General features: G+C 33.1%; 1 protein-coding gene across 4 annotated transcripts; it reads left to right on the top strand.

Annotated features, from left to right (window-relative positions):
- The first annotated feature begins 127 nt into the window (after positions 1-127).
- On the top strand, positions 128-18,984 carry LOC113498994 (glycoprotein-N-acetylgalactosamine 3-beta-galactosyltransferase 1). 4 transcript variants are annotated; one of them, XM_026879297.1, is made up of 8 exons: positions 128-300; positions 6,841-6,971; positions 11,633-11,865; positions 12,668-12,806; positions 16,786-16,882; positions 17,205-17,331; positions 17,884-18,038; positions 18,431-18,984. In XM_026879297.1, the coding sequence occupies exons 1-8, from the start codon at positions 295-297 to the stop codon at positions 18,602-18,604; spliced, it is 1,062 nt and encodes a 353-aa protein (XP_026735098.1). In that variant the 5' UTR covers positions 128-294; the 3' UTR covers positions 18,605-18,984. The 4 variants fall into 4 exon arrangements, with proteins under 4 accessions (XP_026735098.1, XP_026735095.1, XP_026735096.1 ...); XM_026879294.1 differs by lacking the exon at positions 128-300 and adding an exon at positions 2,593-2,749; XM_026879295.1 differs by lacking the exon at positions 128-300 and adding an exon at positions 3,609-4,304.
- The last annotated feature ends 2,086 nt before the right edge of the window (positions 18,985-21,070 follow it).

Here is a 21,070-nt window from a genome sequence, read left to right as displayed (position 1 = left end):
AAAATAATGAAATATCAAATTAATAATGCGCTAGCGAAAACTATGCCTTTAATTGCAATCTTTTTATTTGTGGTTAAAAGCCTTCTACGCAAGCGAAACAACAAAAATTGTAAGTGACAATTGGTGAACTGGGCGACTTTGACATTTGTTGTTGATAATGCCGTGCAATTTGCGATAATATTTGAACTATTGACGCCTCTTATTAAATATGGAATAGTTATTTAGGTATATAATGTGTAACATGATCAAAATATGTCCTTACGTCGCGTAAGAAGTCCTAAATAAGCCGCCAAGATGACCGTAAGTCCATCTGATCAATTTGTCTCACTTGATTCCTATGTTATTGAATTAACTAATGATTTGTTGTTATAAGTTATAATTAACCTAAAGTAGACTTAATAAAGGTTAATTTATGATGTGTAAAGATTCTGATAGCTATGTTAACCAACTAATATACATGTGTAATGTTTTATTCTTGTTTGTTTATTTAGTAAATATCTAAAGGTAAGTTTGGGTAGTGTTGTTATCTATCGATTTGATAAAAAGCTCTTCTTATATGTCATCTTTCTTACCTTAAACTTACTGGTGTAAATTAACTGTAGAGTAAAATACTTGAAATAATATTGTAATTGTATTATGTAGACAGTACTACTATGTAGACAGTATTTTAACATACTGTCTACATAGTGTTATAGTCATATAAGAGTTTTATATAAGTAATAAGTTTCGAGTTTTCTCTGATGCATTTAAACTTATAAACAATATTTCTTATTACATTTATCATTTTATCATTAGTTTATTTTATTGTCAGAATATAGGTACTAAAAATAGTAAATTAGTAGTATAATATTTTAAGGATAACTGAATGTTTTATGTACAAATACACATGAATACAATTACTTGACTTTAAAACTTAGCACAGTAGAAGGTCTACTACTACACTAGATAGAAAACAATGATTTTGTATGGAGACATCTGAACATAGAGAAAGCTGCACAGATATTTATGTGTCTAGTAGCTAAAAAATTAGCTAGACCCAAAGTATTAGTAAAAAAATAAGTCTACTTGATTATTACTTAACTTATGCCATACTAATACAATATAACAAATATCTGTTTAGAATACATATTATAGCCATAAAAAGACCTAAAGCTCAAACAATATTAAAGAAATATCAAATTCAAGATAATTTATTTTTATTCTTTGCATATTATCATGTAAACAGAGATTTAATATTTATATTTAGTGCATAAATTAGTTCATGAGCAAGTTTCAATAACGATTTTCTTACCATTTGTTATGATAAAGCTAAGGAGCTACATATTCAGATCTTTTCACTTGTCTTTGAAAGGATCTAAAAAAAAATATGATTCGTTTTTTTGGAACTGCGTTAAAAGTAATACCATAAATTATACTTTTTTTTATTTTGATAAGCCTCAGTATTTAATGTATTTGTCATGATAATATCTCTATTCAATGATAATTGCAATAACAACATACCATTTTCAAATCATAAAATTAGCTACAAAATATATGAAGTACTTGCCTCACATGATTCATAGACCCAGTTAGTCTCAGATTTGTTCCAAGTTGTTCTAATTAAAAGTTTAATTATAGAACTAATTAATTTCTCGATGGATTAATGAATTATGTAGAACAATCAAGTGCTTGGATATTCAAAGGCAAAATTGTTTTTTTTTGTATCCACTAAGCCTTTTGTCATAAACCAAAAAAGGTTATGATACCACACAGTTTTAGTTTCCAAGCAACTGCCATACTCTAAAGTTTTTTTCTATATTTTTAAGACACTGGTTGTTTGCAAAAGTCGTTAAGGATAAGTGATGACTAAAAGTTATCAATATTTAGTAATCAGTGTAACAGTAAATAAGTGTAAATATTTAGTAGTAATGGTTTAACCTCGCACATACTAAAAGTTTGATGTAACAAAAAGTATTTAATATGGCTTTTAGCATGATTAACCTTAATCTCTTTTGAAATGCTATACCACATAAAATAAACAGCACATTAACTGATTACAATTTTAATTCAACACAATGACGAATATTTTATAATATTGTCGTCGAGATTTCGAGAATTCACTCAAAAACAGTTACTTATATTTAGAGCAGTATCTTTGCTGTTGTGTAAGCGAGACCTCTACACGTTGCGTCTAGCGTCCTCTCTTTCTTTCACATGAGAAACAGTTTAAGAGCTTATAATACCGTGTCTGCCCTACGAACATTATGGGCAACTTCAATCTACCGGCAAGGAGTGGTGAACTCATTTCCCTGTCAGCTTATTCAATAAAGACGCTAAATTATTAGTGCAACTCCAATTCTGAGCACCTCACGTATCTTATACTGAGAGAGGGGATAATTTATCGTATCCCTAATTCTACTCCTTGTCCCCGTTTGTCTTCTTCATTTCAGTCTTTTCGGACAAAACTTTGGACTAGTAGACAAATTAAAATTTTGTCGGCAGCATGGAAATTTGTCAAAGTACGCACATTGCATCTTATGGCAAACTATCTAACGATACCTTTAAGTATATGTCTAACGACGAAACTAACGACGAAAAACTATGATAAATTTGCCTCTACAAGTGTAGTATAACCATCATTTTTATCAAAGAGGATGTTGAATATTTTAATTCAATGAGATAGAGATATATGCGCATTATGACATCCTGTCCGTTCACAAGTTTTAAACTTTTAACTAGTTTGTTTAATGTAGGACATGTTCCAATTCTGGTAAATATTATTCGTTACTCATTTGTGGATGATGTGTATTGTGAGAAGTGTTAAAATAGTAGATTATTTCTCAGTATTTATTTAGGTTGTGGTTTGAAAATTGCTATGAAGTCTTTGTCAATGTGAGCAAGCCGTGAAAATAGCACGTTTAGCTTATATTACGTTTTTCCAATGAGAGGTCTTACCGGCAGCGAGACCATCGCATACCAATTTTTTCGATAGAAGTTTTTGCAGTAAGTAAAATAAGATGTACTCTATGTAACCGCACGTATTTATAATCCGTTAAATCCTTATCGCCATTTCTACCCTGATTTTAACTTAATTGGTCATACGATAAGATTTTATTGGCAATTTAAAGTCTTAATTAAGCCGTTTTATATACTTAAAGGTAAACCATTTGATACGCTAAGAATTTGATTCATAACTAGTAAAATATAGTTTATTTAGTATTGACTTTTTAATCAGGATTTAAATGACCATGCAGTGTTATTTTGTATTTTACTACTAAAGTCAACCGTATAAAGTATTTTATTAGTCGTAAAAGCGAGGTTTTTAATTGATTTAGATTTGCAAAGTTTGATTTAGTAATTCAAAAGCTATGATGGCGGATGTGTCGAGTGATTTCGATGTGAAAAACAAAAGTGTATGTTCATTTTAAGTAAAGATGTCTACGATATTTACTCTTGTTGGAATCATGCTGTATTAACAAAATTATGGTTGGCAATTGATAGTCATTTAGATAGCCCATTTATTTTCATACGTATAAGAATTCAGAGTGCAGTATTTTCTGCAAATTATCTGCCTATAATTCCTCCAAAAAGTCCGCTCTATTGAACAATAGTTTATCTTCTGATAGTCTTATTTTTAATTGGACAGCTTTTTCTTCTTGTACATCCTAAATATTTTCTCCGTGAATTTCACTTTTCCATTTTATTTTTGTACAGCTATGACGTTCTTATGTTCCAATCAAGCTTTCTTGTATACTGTGACAAATGCTCTCTTGGCATCCAGCCATTTATACTGCAGATGATGTACGAAGACTTCTGCTAATTCAAAGATTCATCTCTGCATCATTTGTTTATTTAAAGCCATGTTTTGCACGCATTTTCTACATTCCGAATGTTAGCGAGACAATAGCTCGTGTTTCAGATTTGACGCACACCGATTGTCTACTTGTATCTGCATACTAAATCCTAAATTCCAATAATTCTTTATTCGCGAGAACAACCGGTGGCGAAGGGTCGTGTTGAAAAGAAATTTTATGGCTGTTCTGTACATTACCTTTGCCTGTAGCTTGTTAAAAAGTTAACTGAAGTGCAACAATTTAACGACTGCCGTTTAAGAAAAATCACGATAAGTGACGGTTTTTTTTTTGTTTAAAACTGTAAAATATTTACAGCATGGTTCCAAAAAGTGCGTTGAACAAATTTGGCCTAAAAATAAAAATAAGAGAGTGCTTAGTGATGTGTTAACTTAATTCTAATGTGTTGTGTCGGCCGGGTCACTCGAGTGACTTCTCAAAATGATACGAAACATCCCATATTCGTCATTTTTAGTAAGTGTGTCTACGTTACGAGTCGTTTGCCCTGTATGTCTAGACAAGAAAGCAATATAGAAATAAACTTTTACAATAAAATATATAGAATTAAAAGTATCCCTATATAACTTAATGTTTTCTTCTTTACATGATAAAGAACTGGAATTGAAAATAAAATAAAATACCTTGTATAAGTAGAATAGTTATTGTTATCACTTTTAAAAATAGTAAAAAGAGGTTTTTGCATTCCAGTAATATTTAAATAAAGAAATTATGATTTCGTCAAAACAAGAAGTGTGCCAGTTGTCTACAATATCGTTCAATTTTATTTGAATACCATTTGACTAGACAAAACTAGGACGTCAATGAGACCAAATTGGTATTATTAGACAATAAAATATTTGAATGCATGCGCTACCAAAGTACCCATACAGAGAATCTTCTATCTTCTATATCTATAAATCTAGAACACGTATACCGATTTATATCAAGTCGTTTGTATTTAGTTTTTCAATTAATTCAATTGATAATTTTTTTTTATCAGTTAGTGTCTTCCGGCGTAATTTAAATACATAGCAACTCAATGTTTCTAGTTACGTTGTACATTACTTAAATTATTTTATCAAACACTTTTGTATGCATAATTAATACACGTCGCGAAAACGTATGTAGGTGTATATGGTAAGGTAATTTAAAGGCTGGTATCGATTAGTCGATCTAATCGGGTACTCGATTAATACATCTTGTTTATCAGTTGTTTACGTGGTTAAAATGTAAACGTTACTTTCAGCAATATTAGTTTATTGGCTGATAAAAACAATAATTCATTTTCTAAGGAATATACATTTTGGAATCCTACTGATTACCCTTTTGTTTTACACGGACCTGGGAGCTAAACACCATGAATACAGATATGTAAATGCGACGACGCTATAGCTTCTCTGTTCCACGATTGCACAGATTATCTACTTTTAAGTGTTATGTTGGTGGTAGGTCTGTAGGGGGTCTACCACTGCCTTTGTTCCAGTTTTGAAGGCAAGGTAGCGCTGTACTATTTAGAGCAGCGAAACAAGAACTGCAAGACTTACTTCGAGAAGTGGAGCCAGACCGCTCTATTTTTTTAAGACAGGTAGTCCTTGTAGACACCCACCTCCTCGGGTGAGGACGTATGTAGTGTCAGACTCGAAGTGACTAAACCCGAACTGCCGCGTTTGGCCGGCGCGTTGAAATGCGTGGCTAATGTTGCAATTCATCACGCACGGAGGCAGGCTGCTAGTTCAATAATATGATAATCCCTACTGATTAATGCTTTATGTAAAAATTAGATTGTCAGTGAGACTGTAATAGCCCACTAATTTGGTAGTTATTAATTAAATACATAGAACGTTTCTTGACGTTTTCTTTCCGTTTTTCTATATTTCACTAATCTTAGTGAGCAATGCATGTATTAACTAAGTTTGCATTAATCAACAGTTTGCAATTAAAATACGGTAAAGTTTAACGCACCTACTGTCAATGTAATGCGAGATTGAAACATCTGTTTTTTTTTTATAATTTATTGAGTCGTGACTAACAGCATAATAATAATAAGTCTTGACGTAAATATAAACAATTTGAATAGTAGAAAGAAACGAAAAGTAATAAAGAAAATACGCAAACAAAATTAATAAAGTGAAATTCTTACCACTTTTACAGTAAATTACTGAAATTTTTAGGAATCAGACATTCCTTTGTAAAGAAGTATTTAGCAATTACGTGTTTAAATATTGAGGACTATGAGTATAACAAACAATAGTTAACGCTTTTTTTAAATGTCTTTCCAAAAAAAAGAAAAAAAAACTATTTTACAAACGGAGCCGGGTCAAAACATTGTAAGTTTTTATAGCAGATAGCAAGGCATCATAGACGTATTCAAATTAATTTAATACACATTTCTAATGAATATTTACAGATACAGATATCTTTACAGATAATCTACTAATGCAATAATTTAGTAATTAATGTAATGATTTATCACGACTTTATCCAAATCAATTTTGAAATACAGAGAATTTAGTAGGTATCGGTAATCTTATCGTTTTGTCATTCGATAAGTCTAAATAGCATCGTCGTGGCTCACAAAAAATAAAATCTTAGTAGTTTGTGTTATGGTGTACGGATAAACTATCTAAATATGTTATAGTTGAAGTGCAAATTCAGTTAATAAATGCTTGGCATTTTTAACATGTAAAGTACAAGTAGTTTATTGTTTTATTTACAAAGAAGAATTCGTATTTGTTTAACCCTACGTGCGTACGAGACAAAACTTCTCACAACTGGCAATTGTTATCAGCAGCACTCGTGCGAACGTATCCATATTAACAGTCGCTTTTATATCTTATTGATCGCTGAAATAAATTGTATGTAAACGTATTGACATGTCTAATTGCTGAAGTACAAGTAGTGTAAGGCCACTCGACTCGTCGCGTAGACACGCCGTTCGCGGTCTGCGATCAAAAAATATAAGTGAAAATAATTTGAGCGCAGATTGTAAACAATGTACCACAATGTGCAGGCGGAAGGTCGGGTGATGGGGCGCCGGTTCTTTCTAACTCTGGTGATTGGGATTTCCGCTGGATTTAGTTTTGCATACATAATATTAACATCGACTGGATTCACTCGAGAGGTTGCTTGGCAGTCCTACAGGTAACTCTATCTAGTTTATGGCATTCTTTGGCATGTCGCATGGCGCCTTTTTTCTTTTCTGTTGCACCAGTTGCATGTTTGCATGTTAGTAAGCTAAATATTTTTTTTTTTGTTTTTAATGATACATGTTAAAATAATCATTTATTTTAATATACATAGTTATGTGTTAGTTTCTAAGACCAGAGTATAAAGTGTTTTATTATTTAAAAAAATATCAGTTTAATTAATTGTGGTCAGATTTATTTGATTATTGTATTTTATTTACCTAGTCTTTGGCACGTGGTGTCTTTATAAGGATCAATAATTATGCCGAGTCAAAACTTAAATTCATCTCGTATCTATTAGTAACCAATTTATAAACTTTTAATTTCAAGCCATGGCTTCAGCCATAGTGATATATTTATCAATATTATTATTTGTGAAACGTATTCCTGTCATTATCGTACGTTGAATATTTGCCTTAGATATAGCTAGCTGAACTCGGGAATTTGAAATATTTATACTGACGCCGGCTTCATCCTAGTCTACCTGTTTCATTGTAGCTTTTTTTGTTTAGCTGTTTCTATCACCTATAGGTCCAATATAGCAAAGATATTTCAATGAATTTAACGTTAATCTTTTAAATATCGAATCTTTTTAAATAAAATACTATCAAAAGTAAAATTAAATGTAAATCAGTGAAAAATACAGTAAGAATTTATAAAATTGGTTACCAATATCATGCTTTATTTAATAAAAACAATTCTAAAATAGAGGTTTAGCCGGTAAATTATTTATGAACATGATTTTACCTTAAACACTGTAGGTACAGTCAACTGCAATTTATGTAAATCATGTGCCATTGAGAAGTGTCTTTATGTCAAAGCAAAATATATCTTTTCTTTAATTTTGCGGTTTGGTCAAGGACAAGAGCTTGTCTATACTTTTATAGTTTGTCTACATCTCCTTGGATTCAAATGTGTTTCAGTTGTTAATTAAAAATACTTAATGTTTTTAAAAATATTTTAATTGTGGTGAACCCATACATTTTATGCAGTTACTGGTTAACGAACCTGAAAATTATAATTATAAGGATGTTTTTCATATTATCCTGTTAGATAATAAATACTCTTTTTGAAAAGACTTTACCGTACCATACTTCCACAAAAAGAAAAAACAGCCAGTATTAAAGTTTATTGTTGATCGGATCTTATTCCATTTTCGTTTGAATTCGTTTTTTAAAACTGATAGAGCTTGTTACGTAGGTATGTATTATGTATCATAGTCGACGTCTAGTAGCAAGTTTTCCTATCAATTTATTTACAAAACTAATTTGATTACAATGCTAATTGTATCTTCAACTCACATAGGTATGTTTCGAATTGCAACTATAATAGAGTATAAATTACCAGAAATTTTGCAACTCAACGTTATGGAGAGTTCGCAAAACTCGCTCTTCCCTGCTCTTGCTCATCATCATTCCCCTGCCCTTATTCCAACTTTTTTCGGGGTCGGCGCAACATAATATTCCCCTCCCGTACCTTTCTATCTGACGTCATCTCACAAGGAACACTCTATATCTTTTTTACACAATCCATCCATCGTTTCTTTGGTCTTCTATCCCTAGGATCCACCCACATCCATGCTCAACACCTTCCTAACTATAGGATTCTCATTCCTCCGCAAAACGTGTTCATATCATGACAGCCGGTTGCCACGTAGTTTCTCTGCCTTTGCTAAGAAGAAATAAAATAGGCTTCAAAATTAAGGCATGTTATAAACACAAAATAAGCCACTTCAAGGTCGTAAACTTGTATTCACATGATTGTTAATTACTTAATTGGTCTTTTTACAAAATATAAGGATTGTATTATTAAACAATTGGGCAAAAGCACGTTGAGTTTGTACAGCTGTTTCAAATTGTCACAAAATTACGGTTTTGACTGAGATTATATGTTTCTGTAATTTTTTATCGATAGTTGAAACAGACTGAGCTAAACAAAGGTACGGTAAGGTGAACTCCATTGCTGTGAACCCTTTGCCGTAATATTCTTCTACAGAAATTGTCTCCACTTGGTGGGGGTAATTCAACCATACATTTTGCCACCACCAAAAATTAATTGGTGTTGGTAAACTTTCAATGCTGTATAAGAATAGAGGACTTATCATCACCCCCTTTTATTCTACATACTAATGCGGAAGAGGGTGGCAGCGACTACATGGCGTAGAGCATTTTCTTTCTTCCACATGTGTGCTTAAAGGAGTATAATACTTGTTGCCAAATTAAAGGAATAAAATGCAATCTGGCATTTCTAGATAGCAATTCTTTCGCTCATGTGCCCTGGTGATCTTTTGTCGAGGGGCAGGGATCCACATAATAAGTATACCTGCCAGTGCTAGTCAAATGTATGGCGTTTTTAAAATGTAAATGTTGTTATATTATTTCGAAAATTTGTATTACTTTTCCTATATTTAAAGATCTATTTTAGAAGAAAAGTGTTACATCTTTGCTTCAAGAGTAAACGGTGTTATACCTTTCATATATGCATATTTATTCTTATGTTTTCTTTAGTATTTCATATTTATTTCGTGTGATAAGTCTTCGTAAGGATGTGGATCTGTCAGTATTAACTATTATTATATCCTGTAATAACACGAGAGAGTTTTGATGGAAAGCGAAACCCACTGTAAAAATGATTTTTTCTTTTAAATTTTTGGTCACTATAATTAAAAAAAAATGCCGTTGTTTTGCCCGGAATACATCAACTGTGATATGATATCCTGACAGAATTAATACTGACAGATTTGGTTATTTTTATTAGTATCTAGAAACTAGTTGTAGAATAAGTTTTGTTTATCATTTTCATGCTTTTTGAATGGCTACGCCAAACTGGGGCGCTTGCTGTGGCTTTGATAGAATAATTCATATTATTTTACCTACTGTTCTCTGGTGGTAAATCATATCCCTAAATGGACTCTTTTATAGAATGGAGTGCTCGAAAAGTCGAAATCGATTTAAATAAAGTTATATTAAATAAAATAAATAAATTAATTAAAGGTTTATGACTGAAAACGTTTCGTACCATAAGAAATAAAAAATGATATTTCCTTTAAAGTACATTCATCAAGAAGGTTGTAATAGCACGAAATTCTGTTGTCGAATTTTGCCGTCGACCGTTCCCACCATTAACATCGATATGCTTTTCTTCGCGAATGTACTTAAAGTTTAATGTAGTGACAGTACAATGATTTATTTAATGCTTTGAACAAGTAAACCTCGTTAAATTGGATAGATATGATTACATATTGTTTAGTTCCTCACCTGTGTACACACTAATAACTTAAATATCATATGAGTAATTACTTTATACCTATTGCGTCTGTTAAACTAAAAAAATATTCAAATTAAACTCTATTGCGAAGCAGGAAAGTTCAAAACAATTTGAGTAGAGTTTGCAGCTCTATTATAATCATTAATTGAATTTGCGATTTGGTTTTATCAAGAAGGTTTTATTGGATTGTAAACTTTTACTGATATCTAGTTTCCTGTCAAAAGCCAAAATCATTAAAAGTAATTTGGATACAGGAGGGATTTTAAGAATCGAACGAAATATCTACGCGATTCATTAAAATTATACTTAATTTTCGTTGTAATTTGTTTATTAAACGTAATTTAATCCTAAATCTGTTGTACTAAGATCGAGTTGACCCCATTAACTGTCTGTTGCACTTGTAACGGATATATCTACAGTGATAAGGCCTGTCTTATCAAAGTCAACGTTAAAATATGACATACATTTTAAAGACCTAACATTTTCAAAATTCTCAAGACATACAGAAAGGCTAACTCGTCTTTGCAATACTTTTGTTATATCCGGTATTAGCAACATCCCGAATGACATTATAATATTTGTTTATTGATAATTAAGGTAGAAACGATAAATCTATATCCTCGATTGGGTTATCACTCGGTCTTTCCTTAATCTTTTAGAATTATCACTGATTGTAGTAGTAGTCTGTTGTCTTTTTTTTGTATGCGTTGAAAGTAGATTCTAGATACATATTTATTGCTGTTGCCATATTCACTTGTACTCTGAGCTCAGGACTGTTGCTTTTTGTTGTGGAAGTGTGACAGCATACAACACTGACTGTAGCAGTAACTCTCTCTCTAGACAAAGCGCGATAAACTTGTTTCACAAGATTTAGTTAGGTTTAGTTCTCACAAACCCTTTTATGGTACGAAACGTTTTCAGTCATAAACCTTTAATTCGATTTCGACTTTTCAAGCACTCCATTCTGGTGTACAGAGTCCATTTTAGTTTAAACAGTAAGCAAGCTATAGACTTCAGCATGAGAACTTATGAGTTGCCATTGCCATCCTAGAGATCTGGACAGACCAGAAAAAAATTATGGGGTGTGGACTTTGATATTGCTTCGCTTTCGAATAATTGAGATTTGGACCCTATTCATTTTTTTTTTGGCATGTCCAGATAAGAGAAGATAAGCTAAAGTAATTTTAATTGAATTAAAGTTCATAATTGTAGTCCAATTTTCTAAAATGTTCTTTCAATTGTGAACTACCCGCAACATACAAGAGAAAGAATTAATTAATAATTTAAACATCCAGATACTACTATATAATGACTTACAATCTACCCCACTAACCATCGAAAACGTTTCAGGGATTCAGTGAGAGATCTTGACAAGCATCCAATACTTAACTTTGGGGAACACAGTAGCGATGAGCCAGCACACAAGGATGAGGACAGAACCGTCGCAGATGAACTGGCTAAGAAGGTCAGGGTACTTTGCTGGGTCATGACGCAGCCCAAAAACCATGAGGCCAAAGCGAAACACGTGAAGGCCACGTGGGGGAAGAGGTGTAACATACTCCTGTTCATGAGCAGTAGTGATGGTAAATACAATCTTCTTTTCATAATTAAAGAACGGATAGCCGAGTGGTTGAGGTCGCCACGCTAAACTCATATAGTGTTCGATCCTCTCGTAGGACAAGCATTTGTGTGATCCACAAATCCTTGTTCTGAGTCTGGGTGTTTTGTGCAGGTATATTAATGTTTGTTGGTCGCCCCGCGATGTCAATTTTTATTAACAAAATAACCCCTTTGACAAAGCTAGAAATATGGGGCTAATTGCAATACATTGCAAAGCTCTAGTTAAGAGTGGTACTCGCACAATATTTTCTTGCCTCGAGCAGCCTTAAGTGCCGTAATATGTGCAGTAATATGGGTTGGTACATTTTAGATAAGACCATAAAATTGTTCTCCTTAATCTTTAATCAATAATTTGAGAAACTTAGATAAAAGAATGACGTTGCGCTGTAAAAATGTCTGACAGGATTTTCCAATTTTACTGAAAAATCACATGTGCTTTTAACGATTTAATTACCTCTTTGTTTACATAATTCTTAACTTTGATTGCGATCTCAAGCGGATGTAGAGATTAAATTTAATGATTTACCTATCAGTACATCATCACGAACAATATAATAAATCAATTTTAATACGATTAAATCAAAGATTAATATGCATGCGGCCTCTGAATGGTTGACTACAAAGCGTAAAATATTTATAAAATAATTTACTTTTAGGATTATGTTTTTGGACGAATTTTTTTTTGATGTTTTCCTGACCTTCCTGACAGAGGAATAAACCCTGTAGGACAGAGGAATAAAAAAAAGGTTTATTTCTTGTTTCCAGATGCGAGTCTACCCGCAGTAAAGCTACCAGTCGCTGAAGGCAGGGACTTCCTGTGGGCGAAAACGAAGGCGGCCTTCCGTTACGTGTACGAACATCATAGAAGAGATGCCGACTGGTTCCTGAAAGCTGATGATGATACGTGAGTAGTTTTACTGCTTTCATTCATGCAAAGAAAAATATAGCAGCTTGTTTAAAAAGAACGACGACTCGCTAAGGGAATTTAGACCTTGCACAAAGACACATACTCAGGATAACCATTTGTGGATCCACAAAAGCTTGACGCCCTAGGCGGGTATCCAACTCGTGACACGTCGTGCTCAGTGGGTTTGGCGTGGTGTTCTCAACCACACTTCTATCCGTGCAGAAAAATTAACGCGTACATTATGTATGAGCTCATTACGAAGTTGTTCCCCTCGGCTCAGGGATTCAATTTCTCAGAACGACAGGCTAGGCGTTTATAAAAGCGTCTATCCAGTAAAAAATGCTTTTTGTATCCAATTAGATTTTACCGCAAAACAGTTTGCGAAAAAGATGTAATAATTTTATATTTATTAACAATTTCATATTCAATAAGTCGTATACGAAAATTACTATTATTAAATTGCTTGCGAAGCCTTTAAACAATGATTTCTGGTCCTAAGGTCCCTGGTAACAGTGCAGTATACTGCTTTTAATTGTGATCTATGATCTCTAAACAGTATCTATTAAAATTAAACAATACAATTTTACAATGACGTGTTTATTCAGTGAGTCAGTTAGAGACAGGGTTACAAAATATGTTTATTATTTACGTTGCAATATCTAAGAGAGTCGTTGAGAAGGCATTCTAACTTTCATAATAGATTATTTGAATCTTATAATATAAATCGTTTCCAAAAACTATTGGATACATATTTTCCGTTTTATCACATCATTAAAAAATACTATAGGGATAAAATATAGATGAGGGGGCTAAAAACATCACTTGCTAGTAAAAGGCGTACTGGTAAGTGACGTCATACGAGATTTTAAATCACTGTATCTCAATTTTTTTGCGATTACGCGATATAAGAAAAAATACGTATCTAATATTTTTTTAGAATTCTGTTTGACCGACTTAACAAATTTTTTAGTCATATAATCTATTAAGTCATTGAGTGAATCTCAGTGAAAGAAGAAAAAATATGAATTTTAATCAATAATGTATGTGACATGCATTCTAATACAGCTTTTGGCAAATCCCTTGAAGGAGGTCAAATGCCTAAAAAGGTCTCTTCTCCAATTAAATCCAATTCAAATCGCGGATTATGTCCCCTGATAGGTACATGTTTTATAAAAGAAACGTTATTTACATAAATTTTTAACAAACTACAGAATACTCTGTTCGGCGTGCAAAACCGCCGCGGCGCGTGCTTATGAATAATAACTTAAACCGATAACAAAACTAGGCGGATATGTTGTTTTCTCAACATATAATAAAATAGCAGTTGTACATTATATGTAGATTCTTCCTGAATAACAAATAATGTTATATCACATATACATCAGTGTTGACAAGTAAAAAATATATATTATATCCCTTTCCACCGGTAACAAGGAAAGTCGAGTATTGTTCGCTTAAAACGCAATAAAACATGTAATTTGCATATGGAAAACACATTACACCCCTTTTAGACACGGTCGTGTAAAACAACACGCTCCTATTATGTTATGAGTTTGATATTTTATTCATTTGTCAAGGTTCTGCTTGAATGAGAAAGGACGAACTGTCTTCGAGTGACGTTCGGTTTGATTAGAAATGTATTGACAATGCAGTTGTCTTTTTAGTCAATGTATTGTAATTTATTTTGGTCTTTTTGACACAAAATGGTTGAAAATTGGCAGGAGCTGTGCCTTGAGCTTGTATGTCTGTGAAACTTTTCAGACACAAGGATAAATACCCAAGTGTTGATCTTTTAATAAAAAAAAAAAACTAGCAGTATGGTTGATTCAAATAGATTTTGTAATGAGAGAATATGTTGAAAAGTTTTGGCTGAAGAATTTATATGAGAACCCAAGCAGTCTACTTTGTTTTTATCTGACGAGCGTTTTATCGAGCTGCTAATCAGTATGATATTATCATGGATGGAACATGTATGAAAGACATTAAAGTTAGTCATGATACAGATTTTTATCTGCCGACAAGTAGGGTTTCATTGTGTTTCATTGAACTGTCGAAAAACTACCTTGCGATGAATTTGTGGTGGGCAGCGTATTTCATGGGGTTTTGATTACAGTAGTGAAAGCGCCCTCTACACAGTTAAGTAGGCGTCTCTCTTACACATATGCTATTATATTTTTGAAGATACAGCGGAAGTTTCTGCATCAACTGTATTCATCGATACTAATTGATGAAACCATGATTAATCTATGTTCATAACTAATCTCAAGATATCCTTTTTTAAAGGTTAGGCAGATTCTGGTTTTTGTCCAACAATAGGAAGATGACTGGGTATAAAAAAAATCTCATTAGTCCCTCAGTTAGATAATTGAAAAGTATGAGACACGTATTTTTTCCTTTTTCAGAAAAACTAGAATTGACAAAGATTAACTGCTTTAAAGTTTAGGAGAGGGGGCTTGTGACGTAACGATATGGTAAAATTTATACTCAATCGTGACGTCACGCGTAAGTTTCATTCACTGTAATTTGGTCAATTTATGTTTGCGGGACAAATAAAAAAATACGTATCCATTATGATACAAAAAATTACAAGACGGACACTGCAAAAAAAATTGACATCATCCCTATTGTTTTGTTATTCATCTGGAAATTCTTATTATCTTGGGCTGTAAGAACTGCTTTTCTGCTAGGAACATGAAACAAATGTTACATTAATAGTAGTCTGTGTACGTAGTCCTAGTAGAAAGCAGCCATAGGAAATAACAAAATTTTTGATATTTCATTGTATTGTTTAGCGAAAAAATAGTTGGAAAAGTACCTGTTTCACTGCAAAAACTTTCTATACCACCATACAAAGTAACTAGAATAAATTGCACTGCAGTAATGCAAGCGTGTCGTTGCTAAATTGTAATAAATTGCCAGCCTATTCTCCATACACTGGAGTAATTTCCGTTTGATCTCATTTATAAATTGCGAATTACGCAACGCACAAGAAAACCGTATATAATTTAATGTTTTGTCCTTAAACCACACGTGGATACATTTTGCGACTAATTTATTGTAATTTTCCGCTGTGTGGATTTAAATATGGTGCAACTGACTGTTTTATACACTTTTGTGCAAAATTTTCAGATACACTTTTCAGTTTTGGAATTCCTATTAAATTAGAAAATGTCGTTTTGAACTTTTGAAATCGAAAGATGTATGGTACCAGAAAAAAAATATGGGAAAGAAATTGTTTCAATTTATGCTGCTGAAAAACGGAGATACACTTTTTACATAATTCCTTATTTTAAACAGAAATGCGCTCAACAATAATACTAATTACTAAAGCGTCTTCGTTTGTAGACAACCTTCTTATTGTTTTCTCATTTGACCTACTTATTTCGAGTTCTAATATATTACAGACTGCATACAGCCTTCAATTTCTTTTAGCTCATGAATATGCATCATAAGTCATCTTTTGAGACGTCTTTAAATTTATTTCTTTTTTGAAGACTGTTCTAGTTACGTAAAGCAAAATTTCACGCTATAATTTTTTATTTTGGGATCGTACAAGTTTCTGTCTATATCCATGGCTGATGAAATTTTTGTGTCTCTTTGTTATTATGTTAATAATTACTAGTTATTAGGGTCGCATTGTTGGGTAAGGGACTCCCGTCCTTTCTTTCATTTATCATTGTCTTGCAAGAAGGAAGCGAGCTCGTCCCGCTTACTAATTCTGGTCCTGTGGCGAAGTTTCTTTTTGTTATTAACCCCCAATATTTGCTTGCCATTGTCCAAAACTCATCTGACATCCGACGCAGGACTTGATTTAAGTTTGGCAGCTGTTTGCCTTACGATTGTGATAGCTTGTCCAGAATCCTAAGAATCAATCACAACGTCTAAAATATTGGTTGGGCAGGCATCCAAAAACCACAGATATATCAAATAATTAGCTATTCTGAAGTCCATAATTAAAACCAATTTTTCTTTAAAGGTATGTGGTGGTGGAGAACCTGAGGTACATGCTTGCTGACTTCGACAGTAAGGACCCCATATACTTCGGATGCCGTTTCAAACATTTCTCACCACAGGTTAGTACTACCGAACTTCTAGATCCCTGAACGCTGAATATTGTTGATCTTTGAATATGGCGGAAGATTAATGGTACGAAAAGGAAATGGGAAGTTGTTAGCGATTAAAATAATTGGTTGACATTTGTTTTTCAAAATACAAATGCTTTCACAGTCTTAAAAACCAAGATGAATTAAAAGAGTCATCTTAGATTCAAAGATTTAGGTCAAATTTGTTCTATGGATTGTTGAAAACAGTTTCCAAGAAACCAAAATACGGAATGATTACTGCGTATTTCTATATAATTAATTGGACTATATGATGTCATATTTTAATATCCAGGGCTACATGAGCGGTGGGGCGGGCTACGTGTTGAGTCGGGAAGCTCTAGACAGGTTCGTGAACAAGGCGCTGCCGACGCCGCAGCTGTGCAACGCGGGCGATCACGGCGCGGAAGACGCTGAGATGGGTAAGACGACAAATAAACTGAAACACTGTAATAGACCTTATATTGTACTGCATAAGGTTTAGATTCGAATAACGTTGAGTGTTTAGAAGTTCTACTGTAATTACTGGCGCTCTTGATTTATTCATCAATATTCTATTTCAGTACGCTTTCATTGGAAACTTGAGTATATTTGCAGAAATACGGTTATTTGTTCCCACTCAACCCCTCAACTTTTACACGCCTCGACCGTTTTTTATGAATCATGAACTAGGCTAAGAACACTTGCACATAATTCATCAATAATACAAAAGTAAATTGCTCATTTCGTTCGGGATCTATGATGTCACAGACAGATAGATACGTCACTCTTGAAAAAATCCTCTTTTTGCGTCGGTCTTAAAAAATGTTATCATTTCTATACTTATGAAGGCTTGTAGTCTTTTTTCTATATAAATTCTAAATGAACGACGCGTGTTTATATAACTTGACTTTATTTCAGTCACAAGTTGTGACACACAACTAAGTACTTTCGTTATTTACTGACATTCAGTCTTCAACTTACAATTTTTCCAGGCAAGTGTCTGGATAAGATCGGAGTCCGTGCGATGGACTCCCGTGACGAGTTGCAGCGCGGCCGCTTCTTCCCCTTCGTGCCGCAGGACCACTTGTTCCCCAACAAGGATAAGAACTTCTGGTATTGGAACTACATCTTCTATCCCACTGATGAGGTTCGTATTACTTCCTTTTCATAAAAAAAAATCGAACAAAAAGAAGACTACAAAGCACTACAAAAACAGAAAAAACCATATCATGTTAGCAAAAAAAAATGAGGACTGAGGGAAGCTTGACAGAAGTGAAAAAATAATCTAAGTTGAACTATTTTTCCCACGTTTTTATACCTTGTTAGTCGTTCTGGTTGGATTTTTGCAATTAAATTTTGAGGCACTTCCCGATAAGCTAGCAGGCTAAAATTTTCAGGGTAGGTTCAATCCCGATGTCAATGCAATTTACAACTATAAAAACGGCTGGACCGGTTTTGATACATTTAAAAACGTGGGTCTTTAGATTTTTTTTAAATCTATTAATTTGTTTCATTGAAATATACCCTCCTTCCTTCCAGGGCCTGGACTGCTGTTCCGACCACGCAGTCTCCTTCCACTACGTGGGCCCCGAGCTGATGTACGTGCTGGACTACCTCATATACCACCTGCGGCCTTACGGCATCCGGTACGGCAGCGGGACCCTGCCCAAGATCCTCAGAGGTAACGACACCAAAGAAATTGAGAACCGTTAGGCATTGGACGTAATCTTCATATTATTTGTGAGGTAGTCATATATTTTAAAACTTGTAACTGATAATTGGATTGGAGTGAGTGATGCTTGGATAAATAGAGTCAAATTTAGAAAGGAAAAAAGGAATCATTCTTCTGAAGCGTTTCAAGCATCTAAAATAAATTATTTATTTTGTCTTCCCTCACTTCTATTTTCTCGTTAACGTGTGAAACTACAACAGAATTTGTCCGGAATCGGTCGGATCGGGAGAATCGGTGAAGTATCCTTTATGTTAACATTTTAAATTGTGACGTTTGGATTCGATTAGGCTTTGTAATAAGAGCTTCGGAACACAAGCTTATGTTGTAGTTTTGAACTAAGAAAAAGACATCGTTTTATGGAGCATAAGGAAAATTATCTTTTGACTACGTCTGATGATTCTTACGTATACATTTTTTTAATGTCCAGTGAAGAAAATATACTCCGTGATTTTTTGTCGTCTTACAAAAGCAGCCCAGTTCATGTATCTAATGACTAGAACACGTTCATGATAAAAAAATAGGTATTTATGAGATTTAAAATGCAATTTTTATTCAATATTATGATGCAATTCGTAGTTTTTTAGAAATACATCTCTGTTGCGAGCGCGGTCCGAGCCTTGTTACAATGGTGAAGGGCGCGGGCGGCGGCGTTTTTTATCATTTTTAAGAGTATGTTCCAGATTTATCCTATTATCATAGTTGATGATAAAAAAAAAATAATCGGAGTCGGATAAGTCGGATGCATGAACTAGGCTGCTTTTGTAAGACGATTAAAAAATCACCGTGTATATTTTCACTTAAATACTTTATTTAAAAATTATATATTCCTAAAATTCGTTCCATCTTTAATGTGAAAATGTAATGGTAGTTTTAATTCGTTTAAAAAACAGAACATTCCGAAATGACTGCTAACTTCTTAAGTCTGAGAGATCTACAATAGCCTCTGTTATTGGTAGATATTTGTATATATTTGAAAGATGTAATATAAAAAAAATATGAATCGAAAATATTGTTAAAGTAACTGTAATATTGGATACCGTGTACATTAACGACATAGAATAAGAGTCCCTGTAGACTACAAAGTTTATACTGTAGAATAATTTGAAGCCCGTCTAACTTATTTGCATACGTCTTTTTCCATACTTTAATGTATGTCCGTATTGGTGAAATTGTGTAGTCTGCAAGGGCTCTTAAAGCTTCCTAAGCATTTTTTTCTAAGCAATAAATATATTAGTGCAAGACAATACCAAAGATTTCCAAAATCAAAAACTGTTATTCACTGTAACGACTCATTATGTCTTAAGTTCCAACTATTTTGTCTATATTCAGGTTGAGGCCTATCTTCCTTCCCTTTACTATAAGCTAAGTTTTTCTGGTAAAGAAAACCAAAGGCATATAATTGAAACACGCAAGTAGTATAAAAGAAATACTTATTGTAAAAGCAAGGTAAAATAATACCTTATTATTTACGATTTTTCGACCAATTTTATTTTAAACATATCTTGCCATAATATATTAAATGTAATTCATTTGTCATAATAATTTTTGTGTTTTATAAATCAGGGTGTTTAGTTACGACACTTATTAATTTGTCGAACTTATTTAATTTTTTTAGATGTATAATCCTTATTTTTAATGTCATTTTAACTTAGTTTTGGCGTGTATACCGGTTTTACATAGTAACTTCCTTAAAAAATTAAAAATCATATTCTGTCTTGCATTGTAACAAAATAGATTTGCTTTTTTGTAGTTTTAATATTTACGCCTGTTATTTTTGGAAATTATAAATCGTTTCTCACAATTACAATCGCCAAACACTAAAGTGACTAAATAATCATAAGTCATATAAACGTTCCTTATTATAATTTATTTAGATTTATTGAAATTTTATGCCTCATTTAGACGATATTTTTATAATAACTATCGTGAGACTGATTCATTATTTCGACTCGCGATCCCGCCGCGTCTGCTCATGATTAAGGACTCCGGTTGGGTCCGAAACTAGTCTGGCTACCCCGATAAATACGCGTGAGTAAACCGTTACATCATTTAAAATGCTGATAAAGATCAATTTTATTATAGTTACCGTGATAACAGCTTTCAAAAACAAGACTTGAGATAGAAACAAAACACTTACTATACTTGTATCCACGTCTCGTTTGTGATTGACGAGTAACTGTCACAGTATAACACGGTCCACTAATGGACATAGACCTCTCTAAGTTGGACTGAAACATACGGTTTGAGTATCTAAATGAGGCATAAAATAATGATTTGATTGCCTCTACCAAAGTAGTGTTAATTAGTAATATGCTAGAGATTAATAACATCCAGAGATGCGTTTTCCACAGTTTCCGTTGGCGAGTGGGTAAGACAGTTCATAATAATATGAGATGACTTAAATGTACCAATAATATTGTTTTTCTAGCACTTTGTATTCAGGTGGG

This window comes from Trichoplusia ni, chromosome 11 (genome assembly GCF_003590095.1).
Source record: "Trichoplusia ni isolate ovarian cell line Hi5 chromosome 11, tn1, whole genome shotgun sequence".
Taxonomy (NCBI): domain Eukaryota; kingdom Metazoa; phylum Arthropoda; class Insecta; order Lepidoptera; family Noctuidae; genus Trichoplusia; species Trichoplusia ni.
Note: the sequence above shows the minus strand (reverse complement) of the source record. Positions and strands in the feature narration are given on the sequence as shown.